Raw genomic sequence first — 20,055 nt, 5'->3', positions numbered from 1 at the left:
TGAGATTTTAATAACACCACCTGCTCTGAATGTGTTACTGAGACCTTGGACACCTCTTATCAAAGCTCTTGTAAAATAAAGGATATTACAATGTCAAATACAGCATATTTCTGTCCATCTGCAATAGGCACACGAGACAGAGACCCGCTGCATTCCTGCAGCTTGAGAGGCATAGGAAAATACAGATAGTGGCTTGTACTGCCTTGAACAACGATCTCTCTGACTGTCGCTTTGCCCTGTTAGATCACAAGCCAGGCCAGGGCTGTCTCCCATGAAGAAGGAGGATTTGCCTAAAAGGGATTAATGACAGGGGTGAGGTGGGATCTCTCTTTTTCTAACCTGTGACAGTTAGCAGGATCAACTTTCTTTCTGCACTTGAACCAGTGCCATCTCAGTCATGCTACTGTATGATTGCGGCCAGATCTGTTTAGACTTGTGGAACAATGTGAAGCTTTCTGGGGAGAAACGCGCGTTACAATATGTTGCACTAGAAGCAAAACATGTACAGTCTCTTCATATAGTATAGTATTTGTCTTTTAAAATCCACAAAAACTGATGTATAGGGAACAGATATACTGTACATGGCTGTGTGCGAAATTAGACATTGTGCATTGTTCATCATTGTTTCTTCTTCTTGGGATCAAGAAGGTTGGACTAACATGGGTAAGGAAAGGTACTCAGAACCTTTTGGGTAGCATCACATTTCAGCATGCTTTTAAAAATGTAGTTGGACATAAGAACCAACTGCATTTATTTTGAATCCATAGGAGCTGTAAAAGTGTAAAAGTAAAAGTGTATAAATGGGAGCAAATACATACTGATTTGGATGAATGTATTAAAAAAAAGCAAGACAAAACATCTCTAAATGTTTAGAGTTAGTTTTGTTCCCCTCCCTACACATCTCTACACCTTCATTTGAACCACGCTAAAGTAACTGTTTTGTGACAGTGAAGTGATATCATGCCTTAAATATTACTTTGACGTATTTCCATCTGCTACATTACTGACTTGTGCCAATAGAGTCAGATTTCAAGGTTGCAGATCCACGCCAGGCTCCAACCTGTCAGCCAGTGAATAGCAGTACTGTAGAAGATCCCCCACCTTCTTTTTTTAAACATGGGAGATCCTAGCTCAATTATTCATATTGGATCAAAGGTCCAATTGAAAACCACTACACAAAATGTATTTCAGACCATGTCCTGTTCACTGCATTCGTCTTTGGCTTTGTTTAACGTCTCACACACGCCCAGACCCATATTGACTTCTTCAATGGATTCTTTCCGAGTCCTTTTCCCTACGTCTCCACTCGGCACTAAAATTGCATAGTCGGCGCTCGGCCCAGCGTTCACCACCAAGTATCGTCACTGAACAAAGCAAAAGGAGTTCCAGAAAGTTCTGGGACAGCAGGGCCATGCAGAACTGTCGCACAGGTTGGGCCACACTCGAAAGATTCCAAACAGGATGGGCTTGATTAAGCTGTCCTTTTTTAAAGAAAGAAAAACCCTTTTGCTTTCACTCGTTAGAGAGAAAAAACATTCAGACTGCGATTTGGAACAAAACCTTCTACAGGCCTGAGAGGAGAGAGAAGAGTGAGATGTGAATAACATCATGATTTGTGTTGTTTACAGCTGGACATCAAGTATATTAAAACTGCTAAGTATTATTAAGACTGTGCTTAAACAGCCATACAAGACACCCCACTCAAGAGAATGGAAACATCACAAGGGTGCAGTACTCACTTGAGTTAAGAGCTGGGCAGAAACATGCATCTTGATTCACTGACATTCATTTAATATTAGATGGTCCAGACTAGTGCTTGGCAGGTTCATCAATGCCATTGTACTTTCTACCACAACAAACAATACTTGGCTAACGAGTAAATACAAAAAAGTGTTATTTAGAATCACCACTACGCGCACTGAGGAAAGGAAAAAAATCTGAATTTTCGTTCATGTGTATTCTGAAAGAAGCCATAGAAGCACTGAACAATTTTAGCACAAAATCCCCAAATTTTTAATTTCACTTTATTAACTCTGTATCCTAACCTTTTGTTTGCCTTTTTATGTGCTTCCTCCATAGTGGGAATTTTTTTTTTTGTGTTTGATGTGCTTTTCAGACAGATGTGTTGGCTTCTCCAGAACTGCTCAACGTTGCGACACACAACAGTTCTTGACTGATTGTTTGCCATTGATTCTGAACTGCGTGGCTCTAAAGAAATACCAATACACTGGAAAAGCTGGCAGATGGAAACTATTTGAGCTCTGGTGCTGTGTGGGGTCACAGATGCGGACTGTGTTGACAGTGCAGTGTATCGTAATGCAGTACATTTACTGACTGAACTTAAATATTCAGCAACCCCCATTCCCCCTGACAGAAAACTCTAATCCCTGCATATTAAAGTTACACTAACTGCTGTTTTTGTGGCAGTCTCTTCAATGCAATCCAGAGCACAAAAACCTAAGAACAAAACATGCTTTTGTCCTTTTGTGTCTCGTGTTTCCCAGAAATAAGCAGGTTTGTGTGAGATGGGTCCTTTTTCTAAGCACAGGGGAGGTCAGAGGCTTTATCAACGACATGAGGGGAAATTTGCCATTGCACAAATCCCAGCCAGGCTTGACACTTGATCCGAAACCCAGACCCTGTGGGTTTCTGCTCTGCCTTCACCTCCTTCCTGGGAATACTACAGGTAACCGCCAACCTCCCAGTGCTGAAGAACTCCCTTGATCAGACATTAGCAGGAAGCTAATCTTTTCAATCCACTTCAATTATCTTCTCCACCATTCGGCTCATCATTTTCTATATGAAATTGTTAACAACTAACACCAAAAGGGAATTCCCCCATTCTTTTCCTCTCTGCATGCTTGCTTGCCAACTGTCAGTTGCTCACATTTAAAAAGCCTCAGGAATTCACCTACAGTATAGCCTTTAACCCACCCTGCCTGTCGTCCCAGCCTGCGCTTGGCTGTTAAGGGAAAGGGAGGAATTTAATCTTTTGCACAGAAAACATTTCCTGATGAGGGCTCTCTCCCCTCACAGGGCAGTTCTTCTCCATTCGGCTTGCTGAGAGACCCAAAACACGCAATTGAATCCTCATTAAGAACGAGACTTGCTCAATACTTATAGAGTTCACTTTCAAAAGGGGCTTAATTATGAGCCTGTTCTTGACTAAAGCAAATATGTAAAGCTATACTTCTGTGCTGGGATTCTGGTAGTCAGTTACCTTTTTGTGGTAATAATAAACGTCATCCTAAAAGTTTTTTTCACTGTACTCTCATGATGCATTGACCAAATTTCATTTTTATTTTTTTTATTCTAAATGCCATGAATAATTGTGTAAAGAAGCACAACAGACATTTTTAGGGGAAGAGGTTGTTCCAGGAAATGCAGACACACGGGGAACCAGAAGAAAGGAGATTTTCGAACCTGAGATTTGGTGGCTGACAAGAAGTTAACACAAATTAACTTCCTTATACTGTAAAGTCGGAGTCCCAAAACCTCTCAGAGCTAATATGTAATTTTATATATCTGATTACAGTGTCGTGAGAACCAGTTAAAAGTTAATGAGATTTACTAAAGAAAGGCCAGAACACAGTACTAAGAAAAGCATGGAATAAACCTTTACCCGTTCCTTTGCTGATGCAGCTATCCACCCGAACTTCTAAGAAGGACACACTGTGAAAGCACAGTAAATATGGGTTAAAAAGAAAACACAGCACAAGTACCCAATTGTCGTGGAAATTCACTGTTGTAGACTTCCATACAGGCCACCCCATTAACCAATTGTAAAATTGGATATAAAAATATATACAGGATATTTTTACAATTGAAAAGGTAACAATAAATTACACTACAAATACAGGACTCTGACTCTATGTACAATAAAAAAAATGATGTGCTGTACATGTATGCAGTCAATGGGATATTTCACTGCACATCTGGCCAGTCTCTAGTGTCATAGGCTTCTTTTAGTTTTAAAGGGATTTGAACATCTTTGCCAGTCCTGCTCTGACCCTTTCTGTTCCTTTGTCTACACTTTACAATCGTGCCAACTAATGCCAGAAGGAGCAGGGAGGCCACGATCATGCTGAGGCCAAGGAGGAATACAACCTGGCACTTCTCAGTATCGGAGGCGTTGCTAATGCACATGGTTTGTATCTGGGCAGAGGGCTGTATGAGCTGGATGTTTTCGGGGACGCCTTTCAAACTGCAGGGGCCCCCGGTGTCGTTCACCTGCAGGTTGACCCACACTGTGGCCTGCTGGGAGGTGGGCCTGCCGCCGTCCCGGACTGCAACAAAGAGGTGGTGGAAGCCGTAGTCGGCTTCCTGAAGTCGCCTGGCCAGGGTGATGTTTCCCAAGGAGTGGTCGATCTGGAACGGGCTGGGCCCCGGGGGTTCGCAAGCAATGATGAAGTAAGAGATAACGGAGTTGATCCCGGCATCCGCGTCGACCGCGTAGATCTCGGCAATGGTGGAGCCTGGTGGAGTGCCGGGCGGCACCGTCAGGCAGGAGAGGTTGGTGGCGGGCAGCAGTACTCTGGGAGGGTTGTCGTTGATGTCCAGGACGAACACCGTGACTTTGGCAGTGGCGGAAAGGGAAGGGCTCCCGTGGTCCTGCGCCACAATCCAGACCTCGTGCCGGTCCTGCTTCTCCCGGTCTACCTCAGCCGCACAGCGCAGTGTCCCGTGCACATTGTCCATCACGAACGGGCTGCTGTCGTTCAGGAGCGATACCTCCACCCTGCCATTGGCCCCCGAGTCCCGGTCCGTCACGTTTATTACCCCCACCTCCCCGAACGTAGGGAAATTCTCGGGGATGAAGAATATAAACTCGGAGGTGATGAAGGCTGGTCTGTTGTCGTTCTGGTCCAGCACCTGGATCATCACGGTGACACTGGTTTGGAGAGGTGGGGTGCCCTGATCCCTCGCGTGCACGGTAAGACTGTAAAACTCCTTGTGCTCCCGGTCCAGAACAGATGACACTGACAGCTCTCCCGTTACCTTATTGATGCTAAACATGGGTGGGGTGTTTGTCCCCAGCGAGTAAGTCACCTCTCCGTTCTGCTGGCTGTCTGCGTCAGTTGCCGTCAGTTGTATGAGAATCGTTCCCGGCTTGTTGTTCTCCTCAATGGCAACCTCAAAGCGACTTTGGCGGAACCAGGGAGCGTTATCGTTAATGTCTTCCACACTGACTTGAATCTGCTTCTTGTGGTAAATACTGGAGTCCTTGGCGTCACTGGCCACGATGACAATGTCGTGCTGCCTTTCTTGTTCAAAGTCCAAGGGCCTGGAGGTAACTAAAAGATATTTTCCTTGTTGTGGCTTTATAACAAAAGGGGTTTCCCCTTCAATGTATGGCAAGCCTTTGATCCTGTCAGGGGTTTTCACTTCCAAAAGGGCTAAGGCTGTGTTGACTGGCTCATTCTCTTTCAGCACCACCATGTGATCCTGGTGCTTAGCTATATACCTGACTTCCATCACTGGTTGCTGGCTTGCCACCGGGACCACAGACACAATAACGTCTGTATCATCAGGGGGGCAGTGTGGGCCACTTGCCCAGATTTTGAGCACATGCTCAGAAGTGGTACTTCTGTTGATGATTCTGGACAAGGTGATGACTCCAGTGTTGGTGTCCAAGTTGAACATTGCCCTTGCTGCCTCAGAGACCTTGTGACTAAAGGAGTAGGTGATTTTGGCATTGGAACCCAGGTCAGGGTCAGTGGCAAGCACGCGGGCCACCTCAGAGCCAATGGGCATGTTGTCAGGGATGGAAACAGTAATGGGGCCAGGAGAGGTGAACTCAGGGCAGTTATCATTGGAGTCCTGCACCTGCACAACCAACGTCGTGCTTCCTGTTAGACGTGGGGTTCCTCCATCGACGGCGATGAGGGTCATCTGATGAATATTCTGGATTTCCCGGTCCAGCAGGTTCTTTACAACCACAACTGGCGCTGATCCTTCAGAAACCACACTGAAAAAGCCATCATCCCCCTCCAGTTGGTACATCACTGTCCCGTTACTGCCTGCATCCAGATCTACTGCATGGTGGTCCAGCTCAAACCTTGTTCCCACGGCAACATCCTCCGGGATGGAAAGTTGGATGATGCTCTCCTGGAAGTGAGGTGCGTTGTCGTTAATGTCCTGGATGACCATTTGTATCTTTATTATCTCAGCACCGGGGTTTATGAAAGCATCCAACAGCAGCTGGCACTGCCCTGTCTGGTGCTCGGCTGGGCACTGTGACTCTCTGTCGATGGCACGTGAGGTGGCGTACAAGTCACCAGTGCTCTGGTCAACTCTCACACGCTCTTCCGCTGTAAGGAGCTGGTATGAGGGCTGCTGTCCCGGTGGTAAGAGTGTGGATGGCTGTCGGCTGATGGTGCCAAGTTTGACACCTTCCTGCTGCTCCTCTTCTACATGAAGAGTAATTTGAGGAGCAGCTCTGTTGTGGCCAATCTGGGTCAACAGGAGAATGCAAAAGCAGTTCTAAAAAACAAAATCATAAGAGAATAAAAGTGTGAGCAGTATTAGATCCCTATGCATTTCGCTCCTATTGTTACCATTTGAAAAATCTCTGGCATAGGTTATAAGGAGCACCAGTGATAACATCCCCCAAATCAGCTCTTACAATGTATGGTAAGTGAAATCTATCTCACACTCCTTGTCTTGTCTTTGTATGACAGGTAATTGTGGTTTTGGTTGCATTTTGGAATCACAAAAATACAAAACCTACAATAATGACCACTGTAATCTAATTAAAGTATTTAAATTCTCTCCTCATCATTAAAAGAAAGAGAGTCATCTTTGCATTTAAAGAAACCATTCCCCTGTGAGTTTCTCTTTCTTTTCTTAATATTTCGAGTTACACTTCCTTATAAGGCCTAAAGATTGAACTGTATAAGCCCTTAACACACCTTAATATATGATGAGAATATTAATACAGTGTCAATAAAATGGAGATAAGTGACCTTTACTATAAATTGCATGACAATTAACTATTAAAGTAGTTGTTGAAGCAGTGAATAGTGAAGTAAAGTGCTTAATTATTATTAACAAAAGCCCTGCATCTCTGAAAAAATAAGTCTGAAACAGAAATATGTATAAAAATGACATATTGCTTAATTTTAAAGAAACTCTTATCTTTTTAACCATTTCAGAATCATACAAATCTTTCATGCACTAGAAGCAACAGGCATAAAAATTCAACACATTTCATCTGGTCGGGAACAATTCATACATAATAATTATTAAAACGCCAATCAGCTATACACTTTGAGTCCTTGAATGACAGTACTTGGGAGTACTTGAATGAATGAGCTATTGACATGCACAACATTGCATTAGTGTTTTCTTGACAAATATAAACGTAAATACTAAGAAATTATTTGGAAGAGCCTCTTTAAGACAGAGAGAAATGTAATTCACTTGACAGATTCTGTTACCCTGAAGGAAAAAAGTGGGTGGCTGTATTAGTGGGCATTCCTGACTAGATTTTCCAGTATGATCAAGGAAACACACAGCAAAATGTGTTTTTCTTATTTTAACCAAACTGTGTTCACATAAAGAATGGGACTATCTTTCTTAATAACAGAGGCTGGGCCTGACTCATCAAACATACTTTGAAAACTTTTCAGATCCATGTCATTCACAGACTAAGACTAATGGAGAAACCCTCCACCCGTAGCAGAAATATCACATACAGCAATGCCAAAAGACAGGAGGTTTTAAAATCAATCACCAATTTGAAAGACCTCTGGAAAGCCTTCTTGAATACTTGGGGCCTGTTTGAAAACGTGATACTAGGACTTTCTATTCATATTAAATATTGATATTACAGTTTTTTTGTTTTTAATCAGAATTATTTGCAAAGAGAAATGTGTTTATTTGCTTTTAGGCTGTTTTAAATCTTAAAAAATCTTCTGATGTTAGCAGTAGAGCTGCATGAATAGCAGGAAGCAGCAAAAAAAAAACCTCTCTTGTAAGCTGATTAGCTCAAAAAGGTGTTTGTTTTGTTTTCTGTGACCAGATGCAATAAAAATGTGTTTTTTGAATAGACCTTCTGTTACCTTTAATCCAGACATACTTAAGAGAGCACTTAGGCAAATATTGTGTTTGTGTTTGCTCATCCATTAAGTGTCAGCACTTGGTTTAGCAGTTGTGATTTCAAGTGCTCGGTCCCACTTAAACATATCACAGTGAGCTACTGACATCACTTAAACCCCAATTGGATTTTAAACAGCATTTCCAGTCCCACTCCTCTGGTGACATTCTTCAATTGCATGCCCCTTCTCATGCGCTACAGACAAGTATAGCAGCAAAAGCTATATACAGTATGTTTTAATTTCAGATTCACCTGATAAAATGGCAATGACTGGAGTAAGAACAATTGAAAAGCTGAATGTGTATCTCTTTATGCGCAGTCAAAAAAACGATTCTAGCTACAGACATTCCTATTAGAAAGTTTTTTTTATTTTTTCAGCTATCAGACTGAGAGATTGATCTGGGCAAAAACTTAGAACATTTTTTTAAAAGCATCACAGGAGCTTCTGTGCAGAATCTTATTGGAAGCTGGGCACCAGTGCTCTGTTCATATTAAGGCATTTCAGTAGTGGTCAGCTTAAACATAGTTAAGTCTTGTTAGTTTTTCTCAGGACCAAGACCAAGAACACCTATTGGAATGCATGAGTCTACTTAAAAGTTTCCTGTACAGGACCTCTCTTGTCTTTTACATTTGTTTTAATTCTTCTCTGCCTGCTTTCCAAAACATTTTGCTTTGCTTTTCAATCTAAGCGATGAAAGACAGACCAAACAGTTGCAGATGAAACATCTCTCTATATATAAGCTTTCAGGATGGGTTTATCCACATCATGTAAAAATGTATATGAAATGAAAACTGCACATAGGAATCAGATTCATTCCTTTTCATCTGCCTAGGAAGGTTTTGTGCTCATTTACTTTTTTTTCTACGGCTTCCCTAACTTAAGACTACTTAGGTTATAATAACAGCATAAAAATAAAACTGACCTGAAACAGCGTGAATTTCCAGCTTTGCTATTTCACTCTTTCGTTTCTCCTGTCACTTAGCTTTGCTATTATCTAAATGTATCAACTTTCATTTTGACTTCACTGAGCAGCTCAGTTGTAGTCTAAGGAAAGGACTTAAAAAAAAATTCTGCCGTAGCCAAAACTCCTGGTGATAGTATGTTCAGTCTTAATGTTCAAACACATTGCCTCACTTACTAGTAATTGCTATACTGTACCAATTCACCTGACTCTTCTAAGATTTATTCAGTATTTTAATGAACTGCTAACAAGGAGAAATTAAAGCAAGCCCTTTTTACACAGATCTGGAGTGACCAAGATGACCACTCCTGAGTTCACTGACCTGAAGCAGCTGTGTCCAGCACATGTCCACACGTGTCCTGTGGGCCATTCCTTCCGGACATGTTCTCAGTGCCAGTGGCACGCAGCGTCTCTCTGCCTGGAGAGCGTTGGAGCCTGAGGGGAGGAGCTCCACAGATAGTGCACACCTCCACTTTCAGGTGTGGACTGTAATGATTACACTCTGCATACCATTAAATTGCAAGTAATGCAGGCAACATGGGCCTGTGGGCACTTCACCAATGTCAGCAACAAGTCCATGCATGTTTAATGTCTGCACATGCATGTTTCATGCCTGTGTGTGCATGCACGTCTGTGCATTTATTGTCTCAGTTTAATATTTGAGCATGCACGCTAGAGTACAATCTGCGTGTGCATGCATTTTTAATGTTTAATTTACACATCTTAGTTTATGTGTTCAAAATGCGTGCATGTTTAATGCAAAGTCTGCTTCACACACGAGAGAGGAATGTAATATTTTGTACAAAATGCTATTTTTTCTATCTTAAGAAAAACACGTTTTGAATTTGGCAACACTAAAAAGAAACCATTTGAACACATTAATTTCTTTTGACAACATTTTTCAAGCTGCTCGTGATGTTTTAACGGTCATTATCGTACGCAAATGTTTTCGCTTTTTATTTGAGAAAACCCTTTAGAAGTAAAGTTTTGGTGAATTCCGCTACAGGGTGTCAAACAATGAGAAAACTGACATTTGCTGTACTGACCTTGGTTCTACTCATCAGTCTCCTTTGTTGCTTGAAAGAAAAGCTTTTTAAGTTAAAGGTAAATACTTCAAAGACTGCCGTGGTCAGAGATGCCCTACTGATAATCAGAAAAATACATTACAGTCACTGAAGAGAGGCAGATAATATTAACACATTAGAAACATGACCATGTTTGAGTGAGTGAGGAGGGCAGCTGAGTATTTCTAATGATTTTATCACTGAAATGTTTTGAGGTCTGCCCGCTTTAAGGCATCCATTCCCATCCTGAAGTCCACAGGAAGAGATAAGCTATGAATCACATCTTAAAACACTTAAACAGTGAGAACCTACGCAAACAAACCACACTTAAATGATCTCAGCTCTGCTTTACTGTTGAGCGCTAGCATGGGTGTCATAGACATACCATTTTCTTTAAGACAGGTCTGCCTCCAGGGCAGTTTTGTCTTGAACATACCTGGAATTACAAACTCGGCCATCAGAAAAAAATCCTTTCTGGAGAGAATAACATAACTGGAGCACTCAAGCGACTGACATTTACCATCATGTAAACTGGTGCTGTCAGATCTTAAATGCAAAGAAAGTCTGGCTGTGGCCAGTACTGAGAAGGGAGACCTCTAAGGAAAAGCAGGTTGCTGGTGTTAGTGGACCAGTAGGTGGCAGTATTCTCTCCATGTCAGAGTTTCCAAACTAATGCCCCAGGACGATGACAGGGGACACTGCTGCAGAATGTGTTGTCCTTTGGACATTGACCAGGATATTGAAGTGAGGTCAAGACTACTTAGCTGTTAAAGATCCCATGGTACTGTGAGCATGTGTGACCCCCTATATAAGAGTCCAGACCCCCTAACCTCTTCTCTGGATTGCTACCCCTACAGTATATCACTAATCTTCCTAACAGCAGCATGTCTATATAAAGCAAAGAAGACATCGATCTATGCAGACGTGCATATGCTTGAAAAGAAAGGGATTTGGAGGACATCAGAATGGAGCCTCCTGTATTAGAAGGCAGAGAGCTGACAAAGTGACTTCCCTATGAGCAGTAAAAACCAATCTTTTTGTCAATTCTGTATTCAGTTATGGAGGAGAGCACTCACGGACGGCACAGCAGGGGGCAATCAGGCTAATCCTCTTCATTCTGGAATGAAGGTATCCTGCCCCACCCTGCCTTCAAAAACAACCTAGCTGTGTCTGATTGTGTAAAGTACATTAGGTATTTATGGTAATTGAGCAATAAGCATTAAAAGTGCAGACAGATCTCTTAAACCATTAATCTATACAATAAACAACAATGTTTTATCTAAGGACGTTTGTGTTAATGTGATAAGTATGTGCTATCCATATTTCACCTCTTTGGAGACTTCTAAACATTGCTCTCTACCAGTAGATTAATTCATTGCAAAATACTTTCATACATTCATAGATCACGAGCTTGTATCTTGGTAACATACAAATATGTAGGAATCAGCTCTTTCATGGACCCTGTCACAACACCTGCCTGCCTTCTCTTTCCATCCACTAATTTCCCAGTCTCCCCTGCTGAGGCCTGCAGTTTTCCTGTCCTGCTCCGCACAGAGTGTGTGTGTCCAGACTAGGGCTTTAAAGAGAAACAGGGAAAAAATGTAGTGCCTGTCACACACCTGCAATTCTCTATTGAAATACAAAACGGAACAGAGACCCACAGAGCAGAAGAACTTTGCACTAACAGGAGACTAGATGAGGCAAATAAAGAAAACCATGTAACAGCTAGACAGCCAGGGGTTCCCTTTGAACAAAGAGCCAGCTGTCAATCATTCTTGCGTGGTGGACAGGGAACAGGAAGTGCAGGGAAGCAGGTGCATGAAAACTATTGGCCGGCTGTGCAACATGTCAGTCTTGATGCTTTTCTCCCTCCTGGATCTGGTCCAGTTGCAGCTGCTTTCCTTGATATCTTGGCCCAGGTCGCTGGATGTGAGTGTCAGCGGTATCTCATCTTCCCATCTGCCCCTCTTAAGACGGGTTCTAAGAATTTTGCTGTGCAAAAATATCCTGAATAAATCTCAAAAAGTGAATTGTGGAATGTTAAATCGGGTTTTGGGATTAAGATATTCACATCACTGGAGGATTCTCTGTGAGCCTGTGCGGATTATCAAGAACTGTAAAGTCTCCCAAGGTGATGTCTGCCTCCTGCCACCTTGTGGTCAAAGTAAAAAATTGCCACAGCCTCCCTTTACAGGACTGCAGGGTTGTACAACTGCGAGGTTCAGCTTCTTCGTGTGCAAAACACAAATATCTGTTTTTTAATAGTTTTATTCAGATTTGTTTGAGCTTCTCCATCTTCAATATTTTTTTATTTCTATTTTTATTTTTTCTATTATCTTTCTATTCTTTTTTTCAATTCTATCTGCTCTGCCTTATTGCGACATAGCCCGCACCGCACTTACATCAATGTTCGGTTATTACATACGGATGGTAAAAATGTTAACTATATATGCCAGATAGGAGACATTGACTTCGTACAAGCTACATCATCATTAGTTGCTTTTTCTAGGCATTGTGGAGAAGCAATAAAAAGGTATAAATTGTTATATAATTTTTCACACTAGTAAACATAATTTAAAAAAAATACTTTGCCATAAGATGAAGATGTTAGGATACCATAAAACCTCAGGAAAAAGATAAAAAACAAACTTAGACAAAATATATTAGCTTAAAATGGACAATGCACAAAACAAATCCATAACAATATCAGATTAAAGAAGAACTTTTAGGGTGATATTTAAAAACATAGATATGTTTAGATCCAGGCATAGATCCAAAATTTCTAGCAAGGAGAGTTATGTTACAATTGTACAATATCTTAGTAAGGTCTTATATAAACTGTGTGCAGAATTTTGTAAACCCAAGAAGAGTGACCAGGTGTTGCCCGTTTTTAGAAACAGGGGAACCAACAAGATGGGGGATTCCCAAACCAAGCTTGAAAATACCCTGTACAATGTCTGCCATGAACATACAATAACAGAACTATCTGTAACTTACAGGCTTACACCGACAAGCTAGTCTAAAAATCTTTTTAGTCCTGAACAGAGAAGATTGTGGTGAAGGTGGGAGGGGCAGATTTTAGTACACAAAACCCCAGCTACAAAAAGAGGCATTGCAACTCGTAAAATAGTCCTAAGAGGATCGGCCAAACATCTGCTCAGGCATAATAAAATGACCTACTCTTTAAGGGAAAAAGAATGGAATTACTTTTGTTTTGAACAGGGAAGACTACCTGGTGATTTAAGGCTTTAAGCTGCAATTTAAGTTCAACAGTGAAACCGGAACCAGAGGAAACAAGTGGAAACTAAGAAAAAGTGCATTCAAGAATGGGTCAGTAGGCTCTTCTTGGCACAAAAGGTTGTGGGTGTCTGGAACAAGCTGCTCAGCCACTGCATTGTTAAGTTGGTGCATAACCAGACTATAAACCATCTAAAACAGACACTGGCTGGCTGTGTGGAGTGGTTCATTTATCAGAGAATAATTAAACTTTACTTTCACTAAAGTAAGATGAAGTGTAAAACGGGCTTTATTTTGCCTGGAAAAAAAAATCTGTTGCGTGTAAAACGAGAGATGGAACTCACAAATGTTTTTTTTCTGTACACACGATGTTGTAATACCTAAGAGGAAGGCTGTTTCATTTTAAAGGATTTCATGCATAAAGCTTAAAGCATCAATACATTGTTCTACTCCAATACAGTGTCTTTGACATACCATTTTCTCTAAGACAGGTCTGCCTCCAAGGTAGTTTTGTTGTGTTTGTCTAAACTTCTGCCTAGGAACTCCACACTGAAATTGTTCAGCCAATAGCACAGTTTACGTTGACAAGTGACACCTGATGAATGTGGCATTTCCAGTCATCATTACCTAGGGCTACTTCTCTTGCTTTGTATATACATATGTCAGTGGCACGCTGCTATAGATTACAAAATTAAATTGTCAGCTGACTTCACAGTTATCAATTGATTGCGATCATTAAGCCTAGGGCCTTCTGAAAGAATATAAAGTATGACTTTAATGACCATTGATTTTTCATCTTCCTAGTAGGGCCGTAACTAGGCTTCTAAAACAAAGTAGATAATAAAATGTAGATAAACAGATAAACAGTATAGAGAGGCAGGCAGATAGATGCTACATGTGTTGGTTGTATGTTCACAGCAGACATTTTTGCAGGGTGTTGTCAGCCTTGGTCCGAGGGAGCCCCGATCTTGTTGCTTACAGCTCGCCTGTTTCTACAGATGGGCAACGCCAGTGAGATGCTAAAGAAGCACACCAGCAATCTGTTCAACTGCCAGCAGCCATATCATCCTGCCACTCACCACTGGCAGCCCACTGAAGCTCAGCGGTTGTGAGCCTGGTCAGTGCTTGGAGACCTCCTGGGAAAGATAAGGTTGCTGTTGGAAGAGGTGTTAGTGGGACCAGTAGGGGGCCTTGTGGTCTAATGCCCTGGTATAGTGAGGGGGTAAAAAAGTGATGTCCTTTGGATAAGATGTAAAATGTAGGTCTTGACTCTCTGCAGTCATTAAAAATAGCAGGGCAATTTCTTGTAAAGGGCAGTGGTGTTAACCTGTTGTCCTGGCCAAAATTTCCCCTGTTCTTTATAATCCTAATAACCCCCATCTAATAATTGCCTTCATCACTCTGTTCTCCTCCAGTCTGAGAGCTGGTGTGTGGGGAGCGTTCTGGTGCACTCTGGCTGCTGTTGCGTCATCCAGGTGGGGCTGCACATTGGTTGTGGTGGAGGGAAGTCGCCATTACCTGTAAAGCGCTTTGATGATGATGATGATTAGCTGAAAGGAGCTGAAAAGATACAACAACTCAGACTGTGGTCCCAAATCAGGTCTAAATTTAGTTTTTATGGTGACCTTAACTTCCTTCTGCACTGGGACTGCCCAGGACCAGAGCTGGAAACCCCTACAAAAGAACTTTCTTTGAACCCTCCAATCTCACCAGAACCCCGCCCAACACAGGCGGGACCCACTAACAGCAGTTAGCGTGAAAAGCAACTGAAATCGTTGGACGATAGCAAATCTATCATCATTCCACTCGGTACGGTCTTCCACAATATTACTCGCAGAAAGTGAAACATTGCGCAACTGAAACACCCATCTCATTTAAATCAAACTATTATGTTAAAATACAGTACAATTAAAGCCAAATGGCATTGCATTTGGTTGGTTCGGTTTTCAGGTGTTCTCCTGAAGGCGTGAAGTTTGTTTCCAGCCCGAGCGGCAAGGAGGTTTACGTCAGTGTCTATTTATAGCTTGAGAATTAGTTACTGTACAAAGTTCCACTTCATTCACAATGTTTCCGTTCCGCCCACATAGAACATAAAGCTTTTATCAAACTTTTCATTGGGCCAAGCGAGACGTCAATCAATCGTCTCACTGGGCGCTGTATTAATAAATGGAAAGTGATGCTGCGAGAACTTTATGTTGCATCGAGTAGCGGACCTCTGCTATCCAGATTAAAGCCCGTCATCGACTTTTCGATCAAGGATGGCTTCTAATGACATATCGGGTGAGTAAAACTGGTTCTATTTACAGCCTAAATAAACTCTTGAAGGTTATTGATATATTCATTTGTTTGGTGCAGAAGCTCATCGTTTAGCTTGAAGTCGAAATCAAATCGTCGAATAGACACTGTGGTCAGGAACGTGTCGTCACTACAAATACAGCAACTAAAATCTACGAAAATTAAAATGGGCAGATGCGAACAGGATTTTGGTTTTTCCTTTAAGAGGCTACGTCATCTATATGGGTGTTCGAAAATTTCGTACAAGTGACTTGTTTAAAGTTTTTGAAAGGAAAGGAAAGACAGAGACGTTGTCTAAATCACTTTTTTCGGGTGTGACCAAAGGGCTGCGGGTAGCACGTTGTCAGAGGTTTTGAACTTCTGCGTAAGTCACTCCCGAATTACCCTAAAAATAACTACTTTTTTTTTCAAATAAACTACTTAGTCGAAGTGTCAAGTGGTTTCCCCCCACAAAAGCGTACAGTTAAGAGAGTGAAACAGCGAAGAAAGCTCCACAGCCAAAACGCTGCCTCTTTTCCTTTCAGCGTGGCAGAGACCTTTACCTGTTCCTTTAAAGTTCAGACGTACAGCAAACTTAAAGTTGTTGCCAGCCGGAGAGCTTTAATGTTAAAAAAAAAAAACCCGCCGGTTTCGTAACGTTTCCCGTGAGTTACACGCCGTGAGGGTATTAAAAGTCACAGGTGCGCCACAAACCGCTCTCGGCGCCCCGACTGACCGCCGTTCTTTCGGCTCCGTCGCCTGCAGCCGTGGATTCGGAGCTCGGCGACCTGCTGCAGGAGTTCCACGACGTGATGGAGGAGCTGCGGACGCCGGAGCACAGCCAGCCGGAGCAGTACCAGGAGTACCTGCGCCAGCCCAAGCGGAGCAGCGCGGTGTGCGACAGCGGCATCGAGGACTCGGACTGCAGTGAGTCACTTTAAACTTGCCCCGTTTAAACTTGCCTGCCGCTCCCGCTCGTCTTCCTGTGGGCTTGAATGTATTTTTATGAAGTGTGTGTGTGTGTGTGAGGGGGTTGATATATTTTAAGAGTGTTGGCTTATATAAAAAAAAAAACGTATACAGTGGCCTTTGTGTATGATAAACATCTTAAATGAAAAGTGAATGTGCACGTGTACTGCGAGGGATGCTTTATCTCTTGCAGATGAGATGGGAAATTCCGCTGTTTGCCATTAGATGTACATGTTCATGCCCACTGGTGGGATGGGTGTAGGGGTCACTGGTGTAGGCAGATACATAGGGTATGCCCCTTCGGAATCAACTCAACACCATGTTCCCCGAAGACCCATTAATCAGTAAATTGCTCAACCTCCTTGCAGCAGTTACAAACCCCTGAGGAGCCTTTGTAAGGCAGCAAGAGTGATTCCGCCCTGTCACCCAACTGACAATAACCCTTTAATTTTAATTCCTACCTCTCAGAGAGGCTACATATCCAGCTTGATTAAGGTCAACACATGACATTATTGTGGAGTTGTGCTATCGATCGATGCTGTCCTGGTTCCAGCAAAGCATGACACGATGACCTAAAATCATACGAAGGGTTACAGACGAGATTCTCCTAGCCTGTTAGGTAGTAGCTTATTGATCCCAAAAATCTCATCCCTGCTATTTCCTGAAGGATACTCAGTTTTCAGCTTCAGCCACATGGCTTTGTAGCCTATTCCACACTCCTTGGTGTACCCTGGACTAGTATAGACCTTGTGTACACACTGGACCAGTACCGCGGTTACTGGTCCCAGTTCTGGGGCACTCGGCATTCCACATTTCCCTTTTCAGGCTCCCTGATCCCAGAAGTCCCTGCACATGTGACTATGTCCCCTTATTTTGTGATCACTGTCCCCGCAGGTCGGGAGCTGACCCCCAACAGCAGCCTGAACACTAGTGAAGAGGACCTCAACACAGCTGGCACCAGCACGGTGCCGAAAGGTGGGCGCAGTATGGCTCCCTTGAGCTCCTGTTAGCTTGCCCTGTGCAGAGCTTGTGGCAAGCTTTCCGCTTTGAAGAGCTCGGGGAGACAAAAATGAGACGGGTGTTAAAAACATACCCTTACAATACCTCCCAGCTGTAAAAGAAAAGGCTTTCTCCTTAGTCGTTGGCCAAGAAAAACAAATGTGTACAACAAATGGTGTGAACTGAAGCTATTTTTAAATTTAAACTACCCTGTGTTTGCCAACACATAGAGTATCAAGCCTTCAGGTGCTGAATAAATGACTTAATTACATACTGCTGTTCATCACCTCTTAGGACTCCACTGTCAGCTCTGAATCACACAATTTTTTCTCCCCACAAAAGATAACCACATACATGTATCATCGAGTGGTTAAAATCTCTTTTCTGGGGTATAAAGTTCAGTCTCGTACTGCACTGTAGTTACTTCACGGTCACTGCAGCTCATTCTCCACACACACGTCTGCTGTGCTTTTCCTGCTTCAGATCCAGCTCTGACTTACTGGATTAGAAACACTCAGGGATTTAAATCCATAAAGCCAGCCTGGTGAACTGGCATGAAAGTCCTCCTTCATGGAGAGGAAAGATGTGAATTTTGTGCCCTTGTAACTCTGGCAGTGGAGAAATGTCAGTTCCTCACTAGCAAATTCCAAAGGAAATGCCATCTTTTTACTGAAATTCTGTTTTTAATTTATTTTTTTTTAGCAAAACTTGGAGACCTGACAGAGCTGGAAAACTTCATAGAAAACCTAGACAGAGAACTAGCGGGTATGTACAGTAAAAAGAAATGACCTTAATCCTATACATGTATAAAGCACATGAGCAAATCAAATGTTGTTGCATGTGTACTATTGGTTAAAACTACTTAACGACTGTATTTTTTAATAATTTCATCTCCGTTTAATACTACAACACATGTGTAACAACGGTTGTATATTCACCTGAATTGTTCTGGTAAATAAAAGTATATCTATTCGCACGCTCTGCGGGAAAACCTGTAAGCTTAAGAGCAGCCTGGTCTGTATGTGACCACTGTCATAGTGCGTAGGTGCCCACTTTTAACATGGCTTTATCTTTCCTGTCAGAGATGTGAACCTGCAAACCCAGCCTGAGGTGAAAGGAGGTTTCTCAATGCCGCCCGGACACAGCGATGAACCCTGTGCCCCGTCTTCCATATCAGCGTCACACAGAGTGATGTTCCATGCACTCCATGGCCTTTGACTGAACATGATTTAGTTTACCATTCACTGTGTGCAGGGCAATCTTAATTAATAACGAATTTCTCAGGAAATGTTACATTTCTTTAAAGTATCAAGTGGTTAGTAAGGTGTGATGCAGCAAATTATACCACTGTCTGTTCGAGCCTCAGCAAAATATCATTTTTTATTTTTTAGTTTGGGAGCAAATCTTCAAGCCTCGAGTTTTCTCATTTGCTATCATGATGCTCCTGATCTTGAGCTTTCCAAGTAGTAAGCTCTCATTCACTTGGATTCTTAAAAAAGGGATGTTGTGTGGGGAAAAGGAACACACTAAGATCACTTTACCATGACTGATGGAAACATTTGGCAAAAGTTCCCTCGTAACCCAGCATGTAATATTTACGTTTTAAGAAAATCCCACTTCTTCACTGACGATATAATTTTGCCCTTGAAATACAGGATTGAAATTCACCTATCCTGCAAGAATGTAAAGATTTTAATAGGTGTACAGTTCTTGTAAAAATGTTTTTATAATGTAGATATGTTATATATTGTATATATGATTGTACATTAAAGAATAAGCAAATAACTGAAATCTACAGTATCTATGAAGGAATTCTTTAAGTAACTGAATGTGGGAAAGCTATGACTGCTTTGTGTTCTTAACCTTCCAAGATCTAGGATTTGAAATCAAGCACATGCACCTACAGTATAAAACAATGTAGTTTTTCAAAATAAACATGTGTTTGTACTGTTACTTGTGTGTTTTTCCATTTCATGTGTGTCAAAGTGTTGTTGCAACTGTGTGGCAATGTTCCCAATTCTCTGCAGCAAAGCTAAATTCCAATGCGCTTTCTCAGCAAAAAAAAAAAGTCAAAATGCTGCTTTGCTCAGAAGGAGGAAATGCATCTGATGTCCAGACATGACCATTCATCAGTTTCTCTCTCCACTTCATTTGCCTTGTCTTTGCCTGATGCTCACATCAGGAGGAGGGGTGGGGGGGGGGGGGGGGCAATATTTCTTAAAAAAATGATCTGAGCTCAGCTGTAACTGCAAGAGCAGAGTGTATTAAATGAGCAGGCTTCAAGCTTGAAGGCCTGTGCTAAATTATCTAGTAAGAATGTAAATGGAGCTGCGGTAAGCCCCTGAACTGTCTTATGCGCTTGGCCTGCAAAGCTGCAGTGAATGGTGTGTGTGTGTGTGTGTCTGTCTGTGTGTCTGTGTGTCTTCTTCAGCTGAACAGCCGCGTCTCCCAT

General features: G+C 42.2%; 2 protein-coding genes across 2 annotated transcripts; one reads left to right on the top strand and one right to left on the bottom strand.

Moving 5' to 3' along the window:
- Positions 1–1,770: 1,770 nt before the first annotated feature.
- pcdh20l (protocadherin 20-like) lies at positions 1,771–9,554 on the bottom strand. The gene is made up of 2 exons (XM_088596868.1): positions 9,383–9,554; positions 1,771–6,483 (listed from the first exon to the last, which is right to left on the bottom strand). The coding sequence occupies exons 1-2, from the start codon at positions 9,428–9,430 to the stop codon at positions 3,925–3,927; spliced, it is 2,607 nt and encodes an 868-aa protein (XP_088452994.1). The 5' UTR covers positions 9,431–9,554; the 3' UTR covers positions 1,771–3,924.
- Positions 9,555–15,485: 5,931 nt separating this feature from the next.
- Positions 15,486–19,556, top strand: LOC148653869 (regulator of cell cycle RGCC). Its single transcript, XM_088596867.1, has 5 exons — positions 15,486–15,641; positions 16,401–16,562; positions 17,499–17,579; positions 18,306–18,368; positions 18,686–19,556. The coding sequence occupies exons 1-5, from the start codon at positions 15,620–15,622 to the stop codon at positions 18,691–18,693; spliced, it is 336 nt and encodes a 111-aa protein (XP_088452993.1). The 5' UTR covers positions 15,486–15,619; the 3' UTR covers positions 18,694–19,556.
- Positions 19,557–20,055: the final 499 nt, after the last annotated feature.

The sequence above is a fragment of the Lepisosteus platostomus genome, chromosome 10 (assembly GCF_059453375.1).
Source record: "Lepisosteus platostomus isolate fLepPlt1 chromosome 10, fLepPlt1.hap1, whole genome shotgun sequence".
Classification (NCBI taxonomy): Eukaryota; Metazoa; Chordata; class Actinopteri; order Semionotiformes; family Lepisosteidae; genus Lepisosteus; species Lepisosteus platostomus.
Note: the sequence above shows the minus strand (reverse complement) of the source record. Positions and strands in the feature narration are given on the sequence as shown.